A 17,293-nucleotide genomic window follows, 5' to 3' on the forward strand; every position below is an offset into this window, starting at 1 on the left:
AAAGAACTCAGATATTTTTCCTAGAAGCTTTTTTCGCTGACTCTATAAGATCTTGCTCATTAATTTTTTTTTAATCCTATCCAAACGGTAGGATAGGTTGTTTTGTCGGGAACTTGACGTTACCGTGGCAACGACACTTTGACAGACATGTTTTCCCAAATTTGTAATTTTAGTGTTTCTTAAATGAAAATTAACTTTAAGTGCAATTATTTTCACCTTTTTAGGTTTTTTGCACCGTTTTATTGATTTTAAGTACTTTTCAGTACTTTTGGGGGATTTTCTGACGTCTTGGATAAGTTGTGAAATCCAAGATGGCGGATCCAAGATGGCGGCTGCTTTGACATCATGATGTAATTATTACGTGATGTGAAGTCATCATTCCACGTGACGTACAAGTGTATATCAAAAGATAGATTTTCTGACATACTATATATCCTCTAAGTTTCATAGTTTGTGATTGCTTAAATATTCTGGAAGTTGCGGAGTAGGGGGGCGGGGTGCAGAATCGCCCCCGCCCCTACCGTCTACAAAGATCCAAAAAAGCACGGTCTGAATAGTGTTAAGTAATTAGATAGTTTACAGCTGTGTTTAGTTATGGCTTCGTATCTAAGTTTATTGTTCTCCAAGCTAATGCTGTAAGACCTTACGAAACCGACCTTTTAGGGGGGCAAGGTTGGTCAGCTTTGCTGTTTTGTATCTATCCAAAAAAAATAACGCCCTTTGTTGAATTTTTTTGCAGGTGCAACACGCTCACCCTCAGAATAATTATTCACAGCTAACCCACTATATTTGGCATGTTTCCTTCTTTTATAACAGTGACAACTTTAACGGTTTCATGAAAACATATCTGATACCTCAGTAAAAATTTTCGCTCCATGAGCCTTTGCGTCTGGCAGGTAGTTCATGTTCAGTGTGTTCTTGGCGCCAACGTTGCAACCACCGACACAATTTCCGCATGCGGTACATTTGGGCTGCGGTATTCCCACATGGTTCGCAGGCGTGTCTTCAAACGTAATATACAAAGGCGGCTTATAAAACATCTTGCCCGTGTCTTCAATGTCGAATTCACAGAGTCCTTCCTTCATTCGCTCCAATTTGTGTAACTTTGGGTAGTGATCAGGGTATGGGGTTGGCTTCAACATGTCTAGTACGTGCTGCCGATCGACGCTTGTAAAATTCTGGAGATCGTCTCTAAGCTCTTGTGGCCATACAGGATCACTGAAAACAGCAGGGTCGCTGTCGAGCCCAACATTTGCATTTATAAGGGAGCCCCCTCCAAGGCCGCACCCTTGAATTACTGTTACATTCTCAGTGACAACAAAATCGTAGAGATTTGACGACTTCCCTGAAAAACGAAATATAAAAAAAATGAACAAAACAAACAACCGATCAAATAGATCGCACATCAAATAGATGAAGAGCGTATGTGGGATAAGCCTGGAAAACTAAAAGTCGGTATGGTAACTTTAAAACACATAATATAAGTGGCTGTCGTGTTTCTTTGGTACAGACGTTGTTAGTTCTTTTTAAATCATTTTCCAAAGTTGTGGTAAATTTAGGCCCTGGCAGTGGTCGCTACGAGCGCTCGTTAAAATGAACAGAAAATCCTTAAGAACTCGAAAAAAAGAATGATCCGATCAAGCGAAATATGGTTATAAACACACAAGAAATCTATTTTTCAAGCTTGATATCGACCGGACTGCTTTTACGGACACAGCCTCTTAATTTTAGGTCATACGAAGAAGGGTCTCATTAAAAGAGGATGTCGGGCTTTTTGAATTTTTCCTAGCATTTTTTTATTAGTTTTTTGATTGGTATTTACTGTAAAAACAATCAACTACTATTTAGATTGAAACGATACAATTCGGTAGATTGGAAACTATTGATTTGGTGGGCCCGGTGTGTGCATTTATGACTTACAGGAGGAGAGGTCTTAAGGAGATTGGATGAATAGTGAGCGAAGATTAGTAGAGAGAGAAAATGGAGGAGATATGAAGTACGGAAGCAAGAGATTGTACTGATACAAATAAATGCAGCATAATAGCTATTTTAGCTGTTACCCTTCAATCATGTTCTAAATGGGACCTGGACAATTTATTAGCGTAATCACTAATCAGTTTCATCGATACGTGTTGCGAGTCCCGTTTACATAATTACATACCTTTCATATGTTTCTTCCCTCCAAATGAAATCTGAAGTTCCTTGGAAGCTTCTGAGAATGTTTCGGGGAATTCCCCAGGTAACCACTCCTTGCCTCGTTCCAGAACACAAACCTTCTGTCCTGCCCTTGCACAGCGACTAGCAGCGATGGAAGCCCCGTACCCAGACCCCACGATCACGACATCATAGTGAGGCTTGATTTCGGATGGCGGAGAGGATAGTCGAGGAAACTGTGGCAGTTGCTGTTAAGAAAATGATGGTTCAGTCACGAAAAATGCAGGGTTATTTTTCTAATATAATTTGATGCCTAACCACTGAGGATATTTAAAGAAAATTTAATAATTTATGCGTTATTCGGCTAATAAAGAAGGGAATGTTTTCATCTGGACAATAAAGAAAAAAGATCGAGTTAAACGGAACAAACTTATACGGTGCATTAGAATCGAACAATTATTGTATTATTATTGCTGATTACACTGACATTTGTCTTTATCGTTAGCTGATTTTATTGTTTGGATCTTTTTTGTAACTTGTTGTCATCTTCTAAACTCTTACAACTTCTCTGAAAAGTCTAATGCTTTGTTGTTATACAATTGATATCGCAAAATTTTGAGCAGTTAAACCACCTTTGTTCGAAACGCCTTGAGAGTGACATCTAAAAAAAGTCAGCGTCAAACTATCAACATAACGCGAAATCCCAGAATCTTAGCTTAAAAGATTTATAAAACCGGGCAAAAAGGGCACGACTTTGCATCGGATCCCAGGCAATTAAAATTTTAGGATGAGAATCGAGTAGTTTGATAGATTTGAACTACTCGAGCCAAATCAATCTGATGGTCTTTAGTTAGTTGAGAGAGTCGCAGAGCAGATTTAGAAGGCAGTAACGACTCGTAATCAGAGATATTTTTGGCAAAACTGTTTTAATCTGTCATCAGGCTTGATTGTTGATTACAACTGTTTTGCTCAAGTCAATCTGAACTAACTACAAGCGGTGTTGACCTTCTATTTATGTTAACAGGCAATAATTTCAATTAAAAGACAAAAGGAAACTTCTTTCTTATGGATAAGTTGGGTAGCCTTAGCTGTTTGGGCCGGAGAGAACAAATGAATCGTAAAATAAGCCCGATAAGAATAACTATGTTCAAGTAGGAAACAAAGGATTCCGACGGTGTTAGGAATAAGGCAGCTGAAAACTAGATTTCAGTGAACTGAGAGGACTTATAATGCAGATTTGAACGAAGAAGTGCAAGTGAAAAAAACAGATTGGAATATTATTTTCAAGATTCTAGTTGTTTATCCAGATTTACAGTTCCATAATAAGTTAATGTTACTAATAAATCTTACTTTGCACGAGCAATCAAATCTTAACTAGTTTCGCATTGAGGCATCTGGAAACAACTATCTTTCGCATATGATCATGAAACTGACTTGTGAAAAGTAATTAATCTTAGTGTTTCACATAAATATAGCTGCCTTGTAGCTCTTAATGAATAATAAGAACACAATAATTCACTCTCTATTACTCTTTCGACTACGCTTGTAAACAGAGAAGCACCAGAATTAAAGCCAGTTACCTGAAGACCCTTGCCTCATATCCTACTTATAAAATCTGCCTTGCGACAATTGAAATCTTCCAAATATGCCTACAATATCCCAAAGTTAATAAAATGATCCCCAAAATATGAAAAGAATCGTCAATTAGTTAATTTTAAAATCTCCCCATACAACCCTTAAAGATTTGTCAAAATATAGCCCACCAAGAGATAGTATACCGCCTTACCTCTCCAAAGGTCTTTGTGGAATGTGAAGACTCCGAGTTTCCCATCGCGAGAAACCAACCGCTTCACTCTCTTATATCGTCCACTTTATCCAACCCTCGCTTCTTAGCGCCCCGACTAAATATAAAGCAACCATTCGTACTCAACCTTATGAAGTTCAAATCTTCTACATACTCATAATAAACTTATATTAAACTTTATTTAGACACGGAAAACTTAAAGATGGCGCCATCAGTGTACAACTAAAAATTTAAATAGACAAGTGAAAAGGTGTGTTTAAAAACAAAGATGGCTTAATACATTAAAAAACTAAAAAAATACAAAACTCAAAAATTCAAAAACATCTTCTTTAAGATTGCAGTCTGGGCGAACTATCCTCCCGGGGAATCGAAAAAGGTTCGCCGAGTTAGCGGGAGGTTCAGGTTATTGAAGGTTCGAGTTATCAGGATTCAACTGTAATTAGAGCTAAAATGTGGTTTGTCATTATTGGCCTGAAGCGGTTCCGCTATATTTTTTGAGAAGCGAAAACAGAAATGAGTCCCGTGTTCGATAAAATATGTTTTCTATACCTAAATATATGCGAGTGTAAGTTTTAATCGCGCCTCAAAGGAACGACGAACGGTTTTCTTCAAAGTGTAGGAATGAACGTATCTTAGACCTGCGACAAATGAAAAAAACAAAATGAATAATGGATTATCCTAAAAGTTGATAATTCTCCCTCATCACTTAACTATAGTCGATCCTGTCAATTACTTTACCTGTCGTTAGCAGATATTTAGGGCGTATTTATTTGCAACATATAATACGTGTATAGTCGTCGCATTTGCTCGTTGGAGTTTTTAATTGTTTTTTACCTTGAAAACAATAAAAAATCCCAACAAGCAAATGCGGAGCTGGCGGCTATACGCGTATGCTGTAAATAAACACGGCCTTAGTTTAAGCCCTTGTACAAACATACATGAATACCTACAAATTGGTAAACAAGATATCCCTATATTGAAGACTTTTGTTATAAAACTAAGATAATTAAAGATGAATTACAGTCAGTACTGCGCAATCTCGGCTGCAATGTTTATGTGAGCCTCACAAACAAAGCAAAACTAAAAATTACGTGACAAACTTACCTGTTTCTTCATTATTAACGCCAGATATCCTTGCAGAACAAATAATAACAAGTAGAAGAACCTTGACGCTATTTCAAACCGACGTTTCAGCTCATCGGAAATTCTTGAACGATGCGAACTGTAATGGCGGACTAAAAAACTTCATGTATGCTGTCAACGAAGTGTAACGTTTCAACGAATTCAAAACAAAAACGAAAACAAACCCCGAGTCTGCGCAGTACGGACTGGAAATCAGCTTTAAGCTATTTAAATAAGCTATAATTGAAAAAATTTATCAGTCTAAGTTTAGAAAGTTAAAGGTTGCCGGCCTCTACACGACGAACGCCTTTAAAATTTGTTCCGTTTCAAATGGAATGGAAGCCAAAAGGGTTTTTTCGACATCCTTGTCACCGGTACCTACTTCGAGAGCTAGTGCAGTATATACATTGCCAGCGAAAATACGTTTGACACGGGTGCTAAGATCTTTGGCTCGATAATTTTCCAAGAATATAATTTTTTCTTCAAAACAAATCGCACATTTACCTCAAGTAACGTTCCGTAGGTAGACGTTCTTTAGGCTAATGCTTCTTCAAGTAAAGCGACTCTATTATGAATTTCATTTGAAACAAATGGGTGGCATGGATATCTGATATGCTGTGTGGAATGTTGGCTCTGTAAATCGCTCAGCTTTAAAAAATAAATCAATGGGCCATTTCGGAGTTACCTTTTGCCTCTGTTTCAGAACGAGTCTATGTGCAAAACCATTCAAATGAAAATGAGTTTGATTTGCATGAAAATGGACGTGTAGATGAAACTCATTTTCATAGTGAATAGTTTCGCAAATAGACTCGCTTTAAAACAGAGGCAAGGGGTAACTCGGAATCGGCCTATTGTAATGGCCCTTGCATAATTGGGGCATGTGCGAAAACTATTGAGTGGGACATTCGCGTCATAATTGGAAATTTTTATTGAAAAGCAAATTTATTTTCTTGAAAAGTTTGAAAAAGAAAATAATGATGTGGCATCTTTTTACAGAAGCTACGTAATCAAAAACGTATAGTGGTAACGCAGTATAGGAATGATCTAACCTTTACAGCGGATCTTTTCACAAGTTGAGTAAAAACAGGCTCTTTTGGCTTCTAGTGCTTGTAAACAGATCAGTATTCATGAGCTTTACGTACCTTAATGAGCTAACGCCTTCAAGAGGCAGCCCTATAAAGTGCTATGCCAACGAGATCGTATGGGGTGACAACATGAAAACTTTCTAACTAGGGGGCACGTAGGGTGTGTTAAAATGTTAAAAAACATCGATTCTTTAAATAATTTCAAGGTACCAAAAATAGAGTTCAGCTTAGTAAACGACTGTACTGTCTGATTACACATCCGTATAATAAACGAAATATGTAAAGTTATTTGTAATTTTTGGTGTAAAAAGAATGCAATAACTTGAAGAAGGAATGCCGAGTGCTATAATCAGGAAAAATTAACTTCAGCTTAGTAGAACAATTCGAACCAGAGATACAGCTGATTTTCAAACCATAGGTTTCCTTTAATACTCGATTTTTAACGTGCTTGGAAGAGGTGGTCTTTTCATCTCTTTCGTCACCATGGATGGCAAAATAGACTCGAAAGCACTTTGCATAAAATTAAATGTCACTTAGCAATTCAAAATTGCCATTTTTTTTAAACATTGTTTATTTTCACTTCTCGTTCACAATTTTTGTTTTATACTGAGACCTGTAAAAAAAGCCGGCTAAAGAAAAAAAATACAGGCAGCAACAACAGATACTGACTGACGGCGCACGACACGTCTTCCAGTTGAACATTAATGTATATCTTTCGACATTTCGGTTAACTCCTTAACTAGAAAAGTATTTTTCCATCAAGCGCCGTACAAAAGTCAAAACCATGCCCTGGTCGAGAGGCACTGGATACGAATAGATTATTCGTATAACCGACTTCCTCTCTGAGAAAGCGTTCGATTTTTAAACGGTTGCGAAGCTGGATTTCAATTGTTGTCTAGATTTAATGAGATATTATTCTCGTTAGAAGTAATGTTTGTTTTCACTTAAGCTCACTTTATTTCCAAAGAAGTCCTTACAGCGGATCTCAGAACGGTACGCGAGTTTTAATAAAGAAATAAAAAACGCACCCGAGTGCATTGTTGCGTTATATAAGCACGCGGGAATTTTTAAGAACACGAGAGAAGTGCAAAGAGAAGCACGAGGCGCAGCCGAGTGCTTCTCGCACTTCTCAAGTGTTCTTAAAAATTCCCAAGTGCTTATATAACTCAACAATGCACGAGGAGAAAGTTTTTTATTTCTTTTTTGAAATGTTAAAGAAATTAAATTGCGCGTGCTAAAACTCGTGAGGTAAGTAGCGTGCATTATATACTACTTATTAACCGAGAGTGAGGTCATTACAGGGGAATCTCAGACCGAGGCCTTGATGTATTGACAGGGCGACAGCGAGGTCAATGCATCAAGGTCGAGGTCTGAGATTCCCCTGTAATGACCGAACGGACGAGGTTAATAAGTTATTTATTGTATGGCCTTTAAGCACTATTCAAAAGAAGAGTATAATCAAGGGAAAAAACACTGGAGGTAAAACTCGCTCTCTGTGGCTCTCTTCGTCGCTCATACTAAAGAAGTATCGGTAGCTATATTTTTCTTTTAGTTGTTGAAAAGATAGTTATATTTTGTTGCCATCTTTTGTTGTTTTTACCCCCTCACTAGTAGCTTTTACTCACAACTCAAAAAACCGTCGAGCCGAGAAAAAGTTTCATAATGCCCGGTCATTACAAGAAAATAATGCCCGCTCAGCAGCCAATCAGAGCGCGCGTACTATTGTAGCCATATAATAAAACTCAATAAACCACGCGCGTGACGTTAGACTTGCCCCAAGTCGCTCGTTTTTTCTTTGCATCTATAGTCACTTAAATAAAATCGCTTTGAAATCGCGCGCGAGAGATCGCGCGGGATTCATTTCTGTGAACGCGCGCGCGAAGGAAAACAAATGACACTTGCAGAGGAATGGCTCGGAACGAGCGACTTGTGTCACTTGCAGGAAATCGATTCTAGCTCAAGTTTTTTTGCCGCGAAAATATTGCATCATTTCGTGTGCATTGAGTATTATCATGTTGACGTCAGTTTCGTGCGCCGTGTGCAGCTGACGCGCGTTGTGGCGTGTGTTAAAATTGCGATTTTCTTCCCCTTTTCGTGGAAAATCATACTCAAGGCCCTTGATGGCTCTCTCATTTCTGTAAGATTTTAAAGGGACAGGCACAGAAGAAAACATTTGTATTGTTTGTTCCAAAACTGATTTAAACTGCCGATGTGAGAGGGAAACAAGTCTGCTGAAGAGGTAAAACGTTAAACGCAAGCGTTTCTCGCGAGCAGCGCGCGCTAAGTTGGCGGGCACAGCGCGCTCAGTAAGTTCGCGCAATACAATATGATTGACATAATCTCGATGGCGTCACCGGTGGAAAAATCCACCGGTGACGCTACATTTCAGAATTGGCGCGCTGCAGGTGAGACAAGTCGCTCGTTCCGCCACGATCCTCCGCCATTTTGTTTCTCATGCCCGCGCGCGCCCTCCGTTTTCTATATTCAGTGGTCTCCTGCGAATCTAACGAGCGACTTGGAGCAAGTTTAGCGTGACGTCTGCAGCGTGCTTTATGGAGCTTTATAAAATGTCCGAGTAATTGCGCGCGCTGTGATTGGTCAGTTTGAATTCATAAAGCACGCTGCATACGTCACGCGCGTGCTTTATCGAGTTATAATGCACGCTGCTTACGTCACGAGTTTTAGCGCGCGCAATTTTTTTTAACATTTCATAGGAGAAATAAAAAACTTTCTCCTCGTGCATTGTTGAGTTATATAAGCACTTGGAAATTTTTAAGAACACTCGAGAAGTGCGAGAAGTACTCGGCTGCGCCTCGTGCTTCTCTATGCACTTCTCTCGTGTTCTTAAAAATTCCCGCGTGCTTATATAACTCAACAATGCACTCGGGTGCGTTTTTTATTTCTTTAATAATGAAGTCACACTGACCAATCACAGCGCGCGCAATTACACTAGTAAATAACGGTTTTTGTATTTCTTTCATGTAGTGAAGTTATGTTACTATTTATAATTAACTATTGTTCATGCTTTAGCGTGCACTATCGAGTTGTGGTGCATGCTGGAAGTTTGGAGAGCACGAACGAAGCGTAAGAGTATCGTCTCGAGTAACTCTAGTTAGGCTCATAGCTAGATTTTCGAATAACCGAGGCAATGGCGAAGCGCCGGAGGTGCGAGCCGCCAGCGGGCCAAATTGAGCGTAGAAGCAATTTAGAGAAGCCCGGAAATGCCATTTTTAGGGAATATTGAGAAAAAGAAACACTTTATTCATATTTACTTACTTACTAGAAATGTATAGCCGCTTACAGGAACACAAATAAAAATTAAAAAATTCAAGACTTTAACCGTGGCAACTTCCTCGATTCGCCTATTGCTAGCTCCTTTCATGCTATCCAAACTTCCCAAAGTGCACCAAAAGTCGAAAGCGCACAGCTGAAAGCGTGAAATGATTGACTGTTTTATAACTTCGCCGGTGGAAATGTACATCAAAATCCCCGCGCGCCAAAAAATGAAAATTTTTTGGCGAAGTGATTCACTCACGCTATCAGCTTGCACTATTGGATTGCGGTTGTTCGGTGCCGGTTAGGAGTTCAAGGAATTAAAAGAGTTTTAGGGACTGTGCATTACTTATGTCGCACTTCAACAAGTCTCTCAAAAAAGCTTTATCGGTTAGCGAAATAAAATGGAAAGTGTTTCTAAATAGACTTTTTCTCAATTTTTTGGACACCTACTGCTCAGGGTCGAACTCACAATCTATTGCCATTTCTCCCAATAAGAGAAATACAGTCAAGCTTTTTTGTTTTTTGTCCTTTGTTTTTTGCTTTTTTCATCATCTTTCTTCATGTGTCGATCTATTTTTGTTTAATGCAATATTCTCGTGGATGCCTGTTGTTATAGCATGAATAGTCTGAGTTATACCGGTCCTGTCACTGAAGAGACTATCATCATGTTTTGCTGTCATATCTTTAATACAGTAGTTTCAATTGTTGCAATGGGAGCTGAGGTTGGGGGGGGGAGGTTAACTCTAGTTCAGGGAGTGAGATGTTATTTCAGCCTTTGTACAGGGGGGTTAAGTTAACTTTAAGCCGTTTTGTACTCGTTTTAGAACCCCCACCTCCCGATAATTATTGCACAGTCCATTATGTAAAAACAATACACAGTATTGAGAAGCTCGAGCTTATCACTTTTTATTTAATGACAAGAAACCCTTGTTACATGACACGATTTTTGCTTGCATCGGCACTGCTGGGAAAGATTTGTAATACTTGTTATTCGATGCGATAGTTCCACACTTTTGTCGTTGCATTGACTGAATAGAAGTCATCTCTACTTATCATTCAATACAGTCTCTTAACTCTAAAGAGAAAAGTTTCATTAGCTTACAAAGAGGAAGTTTAATTGTCATAGTCTATAAGATTCGAACTTTGGCCGGACACCGTACCTCACCGATTTCGCTGAAATTTGGCATGCAGTCTTGTTTTAGGGTCCTAACTACCAAATGGATATTAAAAAGTTTCAATTCTTTTTATTTTGGAAAATATCGAGAAGGCCGATTTGAAGCGCCCGTGACGGCCCGCCAACATGGCGGATCGAAGGTGTTCTTGTTACTTCGACACTGAACCTGCCGTCACAGTTTCTCGATCATACTTGGTATAGTTATAAAGAACTATCTTTCTTCTTTCTATATATCAAAATAGATTCGGCAAATGTTGAGTTTGGATGATCAACGGCCAAGAAGTTCGAAGGTATGTTAACGATGTTTTGAACAGTCTCAAATTTACTACAAAATGAAAGGCTTATAATTCCACTGTTATCTCGATTTAGAACAAGCCATTTACCGTGAACAAAGCTTGTTCATTGGTGAATTGATTCCATTAATAAAAAATTGGGGAAATGTAACCGTTAAGAATAAAAAATTATGGAACCTCTAGTAAATTGGCCATTTCAGCGCCATTTCAGCAGATCAGCTCATTTAACAGCAAATAATCGGGAGAAACATGAAAGGGTTACAGTCGTTTATAATAAGCAGTTTTCAGGTATTCTTTGCTTATCTTAAACAAATACATAATCTTTGCCAAAGATATGGCGATTTTTGAGCGTACGATCGTTTCTCCAAATTTTTATGTCGGCAACTTTATTTTATTTGTTGTCGAGATTTTACGCTGTTGTTATTCAATATTCGTTTCACAAGAACTTCTGTTGCTCGCATTTCCCAAATCACTGTTTAAGAAATTGCCCATTCCGTAACAGGGTCATTCTTACTTTTTCTTTAAAAATTACTAACTTTATGCCAAACTTTATTGACTTTATCTTCAACTTGAAGATTTCAGTTCCACAGGACTACAACAGAATACACTTAATAACTAAACATTAACATTAACAAGCTAACAACTAACTCTTGGTCGTGAGGGAAAATTCTCCTCAAGTTCTTTTAGTGATTCATTATAACAGTTTAAAATATCACAGATAAAGTGGGCGCTTAGATTCAAGATATTTTCATCGCACATAGCTAAGATATATATAAAAAGTGCCTTATAATTCAAAAATTTAAAACTGTTATTTATTGAAAAGAAGCGATCTAAGAAGACACCTCTAAGATGAGAAAATGATGAGTGGGTGCATTTCATCAAAAAATGGAACTCGTCACCAATAGATGACTTGCAGAATGGGCAAAGTCTCTCATCTCGAGGTATCTTCCTGTATCGACCTGATTCAATAGGCAGTTGATGACTAGAAATCCGCATTTTGGTTATCGCCACTCTTTGATTGACATTTTTTATTATCCTTAGATAAGGTTCAAACCTAACTTCGTTTTTTATTTCGCCGTAAAGACTTAATTTGTTTCCAATTGAAGGATCTAATTTATCCTTATTTATATTTTTCAACCAATGAACCTGAAATTGTTTTGAAAGATTATTTTTAAACAACCTTAACAGGTTGGGTATTTTACTTCTTTCAAAAGTTGAAAAATCTATTGTCATCACATCTAATTTAGTAAAACGCAAAAGGTGTTTAATAGTGGTAAACCAAGAGTGCTTACCAGTGTTATCCAATTGAATGTTTGTCTCAAGAGCACTACTTAACATTTTGTTTTCTGAGAATGTAAGAAGTCTCAAAAAGTATTTAAAAATTGTACTCAGTATAAATAAGGAGGTGAAGGGGAAAGCGTCCAAGATCTCCTTTTACTGCGAGGTTACTTGCTTTGGAGTGAACCCCTAGAGCCATTTTGCATACTTTATTATGCATAGTTTCGGGGATTATTCGTTCATCAAAAACTTTGGAAACAAATTTATCGTAATTACCCCCAAACAATTTTAAAAAACAACCCCAAATTTCACAGTTGTACAAAAGGATTGGCTGTATAAGAGAATCGAAAAGCTTAAGAATTGTTGTGACAGAGGCACCATTGTAAATGTTAATCTCTGATAGGAAACTATATAAAGACCTTGTAGCTTTATTATACAGCTTCTTCTGTGCCAGTGAGAAAGAGCCAGAGATTGTGAAAACAATCCCTAGATAGACGTAGCTATCAGTTATTTGTAATGGTTGTTTACCAAGCTTGAATTCACCTCTGAGTACTTTGCCACTTTTGTTAAAAATAATGACCTTAGTCTTCTTGATAATGATTTTCATTTGCCATTTCTTAACGTAACTATTTAATCTATCAAGGCACTTCTGTAAACCGCTTTCCGATTGAGAAAGAAGAACTAAATCATCTGCGTACAGTAAGCAACTAATTTGGCAATCTATCATATGCAGAGGTTCACAACTAGAATCAAACAGATCAACAATGTCGTTTATAAACAAGTTAAACAATGTTGGGCTCAGGTTGCAACCCTGCTTAACTCCTATAAGAGGTTGAAAAAAGGAACTAAGTCCATGCTTAACTTTGACCGCAGAAACAACTCTATCGTACATGTTTTTTAGTAAAAAAATTATTTTTTGAGAAATTCCATATTTCATCAGTTTATAGAACAGCCCATTTCTCCATATTGTGTCATACGCCTTTTGAAAGTCGATAAAGCAAGCGTATACTTTTTTACCGTTTTTTGTATATAGGTCAATGAGAGTCTTTAAAACAAAAATGTGATCTGACGTCCTATAGTTTCTTCGAAAACCGATTTGATTGAAATATATCATATTATTCTCATCTAGATATTTTGTAAGACATTCATTAATAATTAATGTGAAAAATTTTCCCAGACAACTGCACACGGTGATGCCGCGGTAATTATTAGGGTCTCCTGTATCACCTGCTTTAAATACGGGTGAGATATATCCTACTGACCACAACTGAGGAAAAATGCCTGAGTTTAAAACTTTGTTGAAAAGAATTTTTAAGGCGGGCCCGAGAATGAAAATGCTAGACTTGATCATCTCATTTGAAATACTATCGTTTCCAGCGGCTTTGCCTGTTTTCAATTTGACAGACGCTTTGTGAATCTCCTCAAGAGAGATTTCGTCATCGAGAATTGGGTCATTTACCTTCCCGAAATCAGCAATCCTGGATACGTTTAAGTCAACCAACTTCTCAAACTCACTTTTCGAAGTAATAGTTGGCGAAGATAGTTTTTTAAAATAATCTAACCATTCATCTGCGTTCACCGCGTCTGTTGTTTGTTGGGCTGATTGTTGCCGCAAATCATTTACCATTTCCCAATACTCCTTGGGGTTATTTGATTCAAAGTTGGCAATTTTCTGAAGTAAGGCTTCCTTAAACAATCTCTTCTTCGATTTTACCATCTTTTTGAACGTTTTCTTTACAACGAAAAACCTTCCACGTAAGAAAGGGTCAGAAGGAAATTTAGACGTCAAATTTCCAAGGCGCAGCACTTCCTTTTTTAACTCAAAACAAGACTTATCAAACCATTTTCTTTTCTTCCTCTTTGGAAGCTTCGAGTTTTTTCGCCCAACACAACCCAGTTTAGCCGTTAAGGTAGAATGAGCTACAGTAAAAATAACATCTGAAAAGTCTTTAACTGCGGAATCGACGTCACAGGCGTCATCCTTCAGCCATGTAGTTGATAATTTTTCAATACGGTCACTAACCTTCTGTGATAACATTTCACCCAGAAATTTAGTTTTGGCTATTTCATTCCATTTAAAAGACATTGGTAATGGATTTAACGGAGAAATGCTGGTCTTTTCCGGTTTCATATGCACTCCCGACTTTAGTACAAAAGATATAAGACAATGGCATGACCAGTCCGTTAAAGGGGAGACAACAAAACCTATTATTTCAGTGAGTAATTCCTCACTAACTATAGCATAGTCAATTGAACTTACTCCATTTGGAGTAAAACATGTAAAATCACCGAGCCTATCACCTTTAGCTCTACCGTTAAGAATTCGTAGTTTGAAACCATGGCAAAGCTCTATTAGATGTGAGCCGAATTTATTGACCTTATGATCCTTATTGCTTCTGTGCTTAATATGGTCGTTTACAGATACCCCCAAATTACAACCTGAGTCCCATGAAAAATCTTCTGCAAAATCATCCAAATGACCAGTACGGGCATTGAAATCGCCACAAAGTATGATTTTACCTTTCTTACTGAAATCTAAAAGCTGATTCTGGAGTGTTGTAAAACAATCAAGGCGGTCATTGTTTTTACCTAATAACTGAGTGGAAGACGTGTACGGAGGAAGATACACAGAACAGACAAAGATATCGTCGGAGAGCCCAAAGAAACTCCGATCTAACTTCCACCATAAAAATTTGTCATCTTCGCATTTGTAAATCTTAACACCTTGATATAGGTGCTCTTTTATCAGAAGAGTTATCCCACCAGAGGCACGTTTAGCTCTTGGGTTCTTCTTTCGATATAATGAGAAGCTAATATATCCATCGAAATTGACTTGCTCATCGGTTGGTAACCAAGTTTCAACAAGCGTAACAAAATCATATTTTGATATTTCACTAGTAAAACTGGGGTCCTCCATCTTGTTGCGCAAGCCCTCGACATTAAACGAGGCAAATTTTAAACACCTCTGAGTAAACATTTCGAAAGCAGCTGAGAATTGAATCTCAACAAAACAAAATGATTGGTACTAACGGACAGAACGTTCGTATCTCAAGTAAAAAGTACTAATAATAAAACTGAAGGGGAAAACCCACCCTACAGGCTACAAGTAACTCCGCAGAATGAGGCTCACACAAGGGGAGGGTAGGTAAGTAGTAGTAATATTACGTATTCATGATAATAAAGAAGGAGAGAGAGGAAAAATCAATATACTGCCTGCACTGACTGCCTGAAAGGATATATCGTCTGAGGGAAAGCGCCAGGAGTTCCCGGGCCTTGGAACAGCAAGAATGTCATAGAACGGTTTTATACTAGTGAAAATACCTGTCAGACATAACTTCAAGTGTTTGTGTTATCTGGCTGTTTTCACAAATATGCAAATTAAGGAATTCTTAAAGTGCCTATCTTTAACTATTTCACGCTTAAAGATTCCTCTAAATCTTTTCGCCTACCTTTTGGCCAAACGAAGTTTTGTGTCTCCAGACAGAATGCTCGTTATCAGCAATGAAAGTCGAAGAGATACAGAAGCTCGAGTAAAATTCTAACTGCTGTGAAATGAACATCGTTTGAGCTTGACGTGTATTTATAGATTGCTCATTTAACAGCAAATAATCGGGAGAAACATGAAAGGGTTACAGTCGTTTATAATAAGCAGTTTTCAGGTATTTTTTGCTTATCTTAAACAAATACATATCTTTGCCAAAGATATGGCGATTTTTGAGCGTACGATCGTTTCTCCAAATTTTTATGTCGGCAACTTTATTTTATTTGTTGTCGAGATTATACGCTGTTGTTATTCAAGTATTCGTTTCACAAGAACTTCTGTTGCTCGCATTTCCCAAATCAGTGTTTAAGAAATTGTCCATTCCGTAACAGGGTCGTTCTTACTTTTTCTTTAAAAACAAGAACTGCAAGCAGTTTATAATCGTGCGGGTAATTTTTGACCACCCGACCTCTTTCAGTGCTTTGGCTTAAAGGCACGGCACCGCACAGTAAAATCTTTAGAAAAGCAGTCACTTGAGAAACACACAAGTCGTGTTTGCGTTAGTCACGGAGTGAACGTGACATGAATTTCCTTTACCACGTCATAGCCACATGCCTAGCCGGAAAAATGCCTGCTTACGCATGCAAATATTTATTTTGTTCCGAATGTTCAATAAAATAAACCCAAACCAGTTCATTTAAAAGAAAGCCAAATCACGCCAAAATAAAGAGTAGACTAAGGCCATCCCATTGTGTTTCTCCGTTTAGCGTCTTCCGACAAGCTTTTGGTAATTCCCCTGGCGCGATGACGTGTATCCCGTGCTTTGGCACATTCTTGCTGAGCTTGCAACTTACGTTTCGATAACGTTTCGATTCTCAAAATACCGTCAACTCAAAACAAAAATTGGGCTATCCAGAAAATAAGTCGTCGTTTTGCAATATTTAACACATTCCGGGTAATTTGTACGACTTGTACTCGCTCCGAGCCAAACGCTTGAGTAACACAACAATAAATATTTCACACAAACAGAGCGCAGAGTATTCAAACAGAAAATAGGTGAATGATTATTTATAGCTACAAGCGAGAGATCGCGTGACAGGGGTCTGACGTAGTGGTAGTTTCAAATAGCTTGGACATGTCCAAGCGGTCTTGGTTTTCGCTATGTGATTATATTCAGCCTTCTCTTCTTGTAAAATATTCTTTTAAAATTATACATTTCAGAGAGCAGAGTGTTCGTGTTAAACGCTAGTGATCGGCTGATTGCTATTAAATATTAAATCTTGCGTGACCGTGACAGAAGAGCCGGCTGGGCCGCGTGGGTCTGGATCGATTTACCGACAAAAAAAAAAAAAAAAAAATTCCGTGCAGATTATGAATCGGGCCCAGGCCCCGCCCGATTAATTACTAGGAAAGCAAGAATGTCATAGAACGGTTTTATACTAGTGAAAATACCTGTCAGACATAACTTCAAGTGTTTGTGTTTTCATAAATATGCAAATTAAGGCCTGGTTCACACTAGCGACATAACGACATAACGACATGGACATAACAACATAAAGAAAAGTTCAATTCTTTCCTTATGTCGTTATGCTTATGTCATTATGTTTCAACTATGTCGTTATGTTA

The 17,293-nt window shown here is 37.9% G+C and overlaps 1 protein-coding gene across 1 annotated transcript in view; it reads right to left on the bottom strand.

The window, feature by feature from the left end:
- Nucleotides 1-15,103, bottom strand: part of LOC144642227 (uncharacterized) — a 44,804-nt gene extending 29,701 nt beyond the window's left edge. Inside the window, exons 1-3 of the mRNA XM_078501209.1 lie at nucleotides 13,646-15,103; nucleotides 2,162-2,402; nucleotides 855-1,345 (exon numbers count right to left, since the gene is read on the bottom strand). Coding sequence (XP_078357335.1) covers nucleotides 855-1,345; nucleotides 2,162-2,402; nucleotides 13,646-15,103 — 2,190 coding nt within the window. The remainder of the gene's footprint in view (nucleotides 1-854; nucleotides 1,346-2,161; nucleotides 2,403-13,645) is intronic.
- Nucleotides 15,104-17,293: the final 2,190 nt, after the last annotated feature.

This window comes from Oculina patagonica, chromosome 2 (genome assembly GCF_052425735.1).
Source record: "Oculina patagonica isolate OP01 chromosome 2, crgOcupat, whole genome shotgun sequence".
Lineage (NCBI taxonomy): Eukaryota > Metazoa > Cnidaria > Anthozoa > Scleractinia > Oculinidae > Oculina > Oculina patagonica.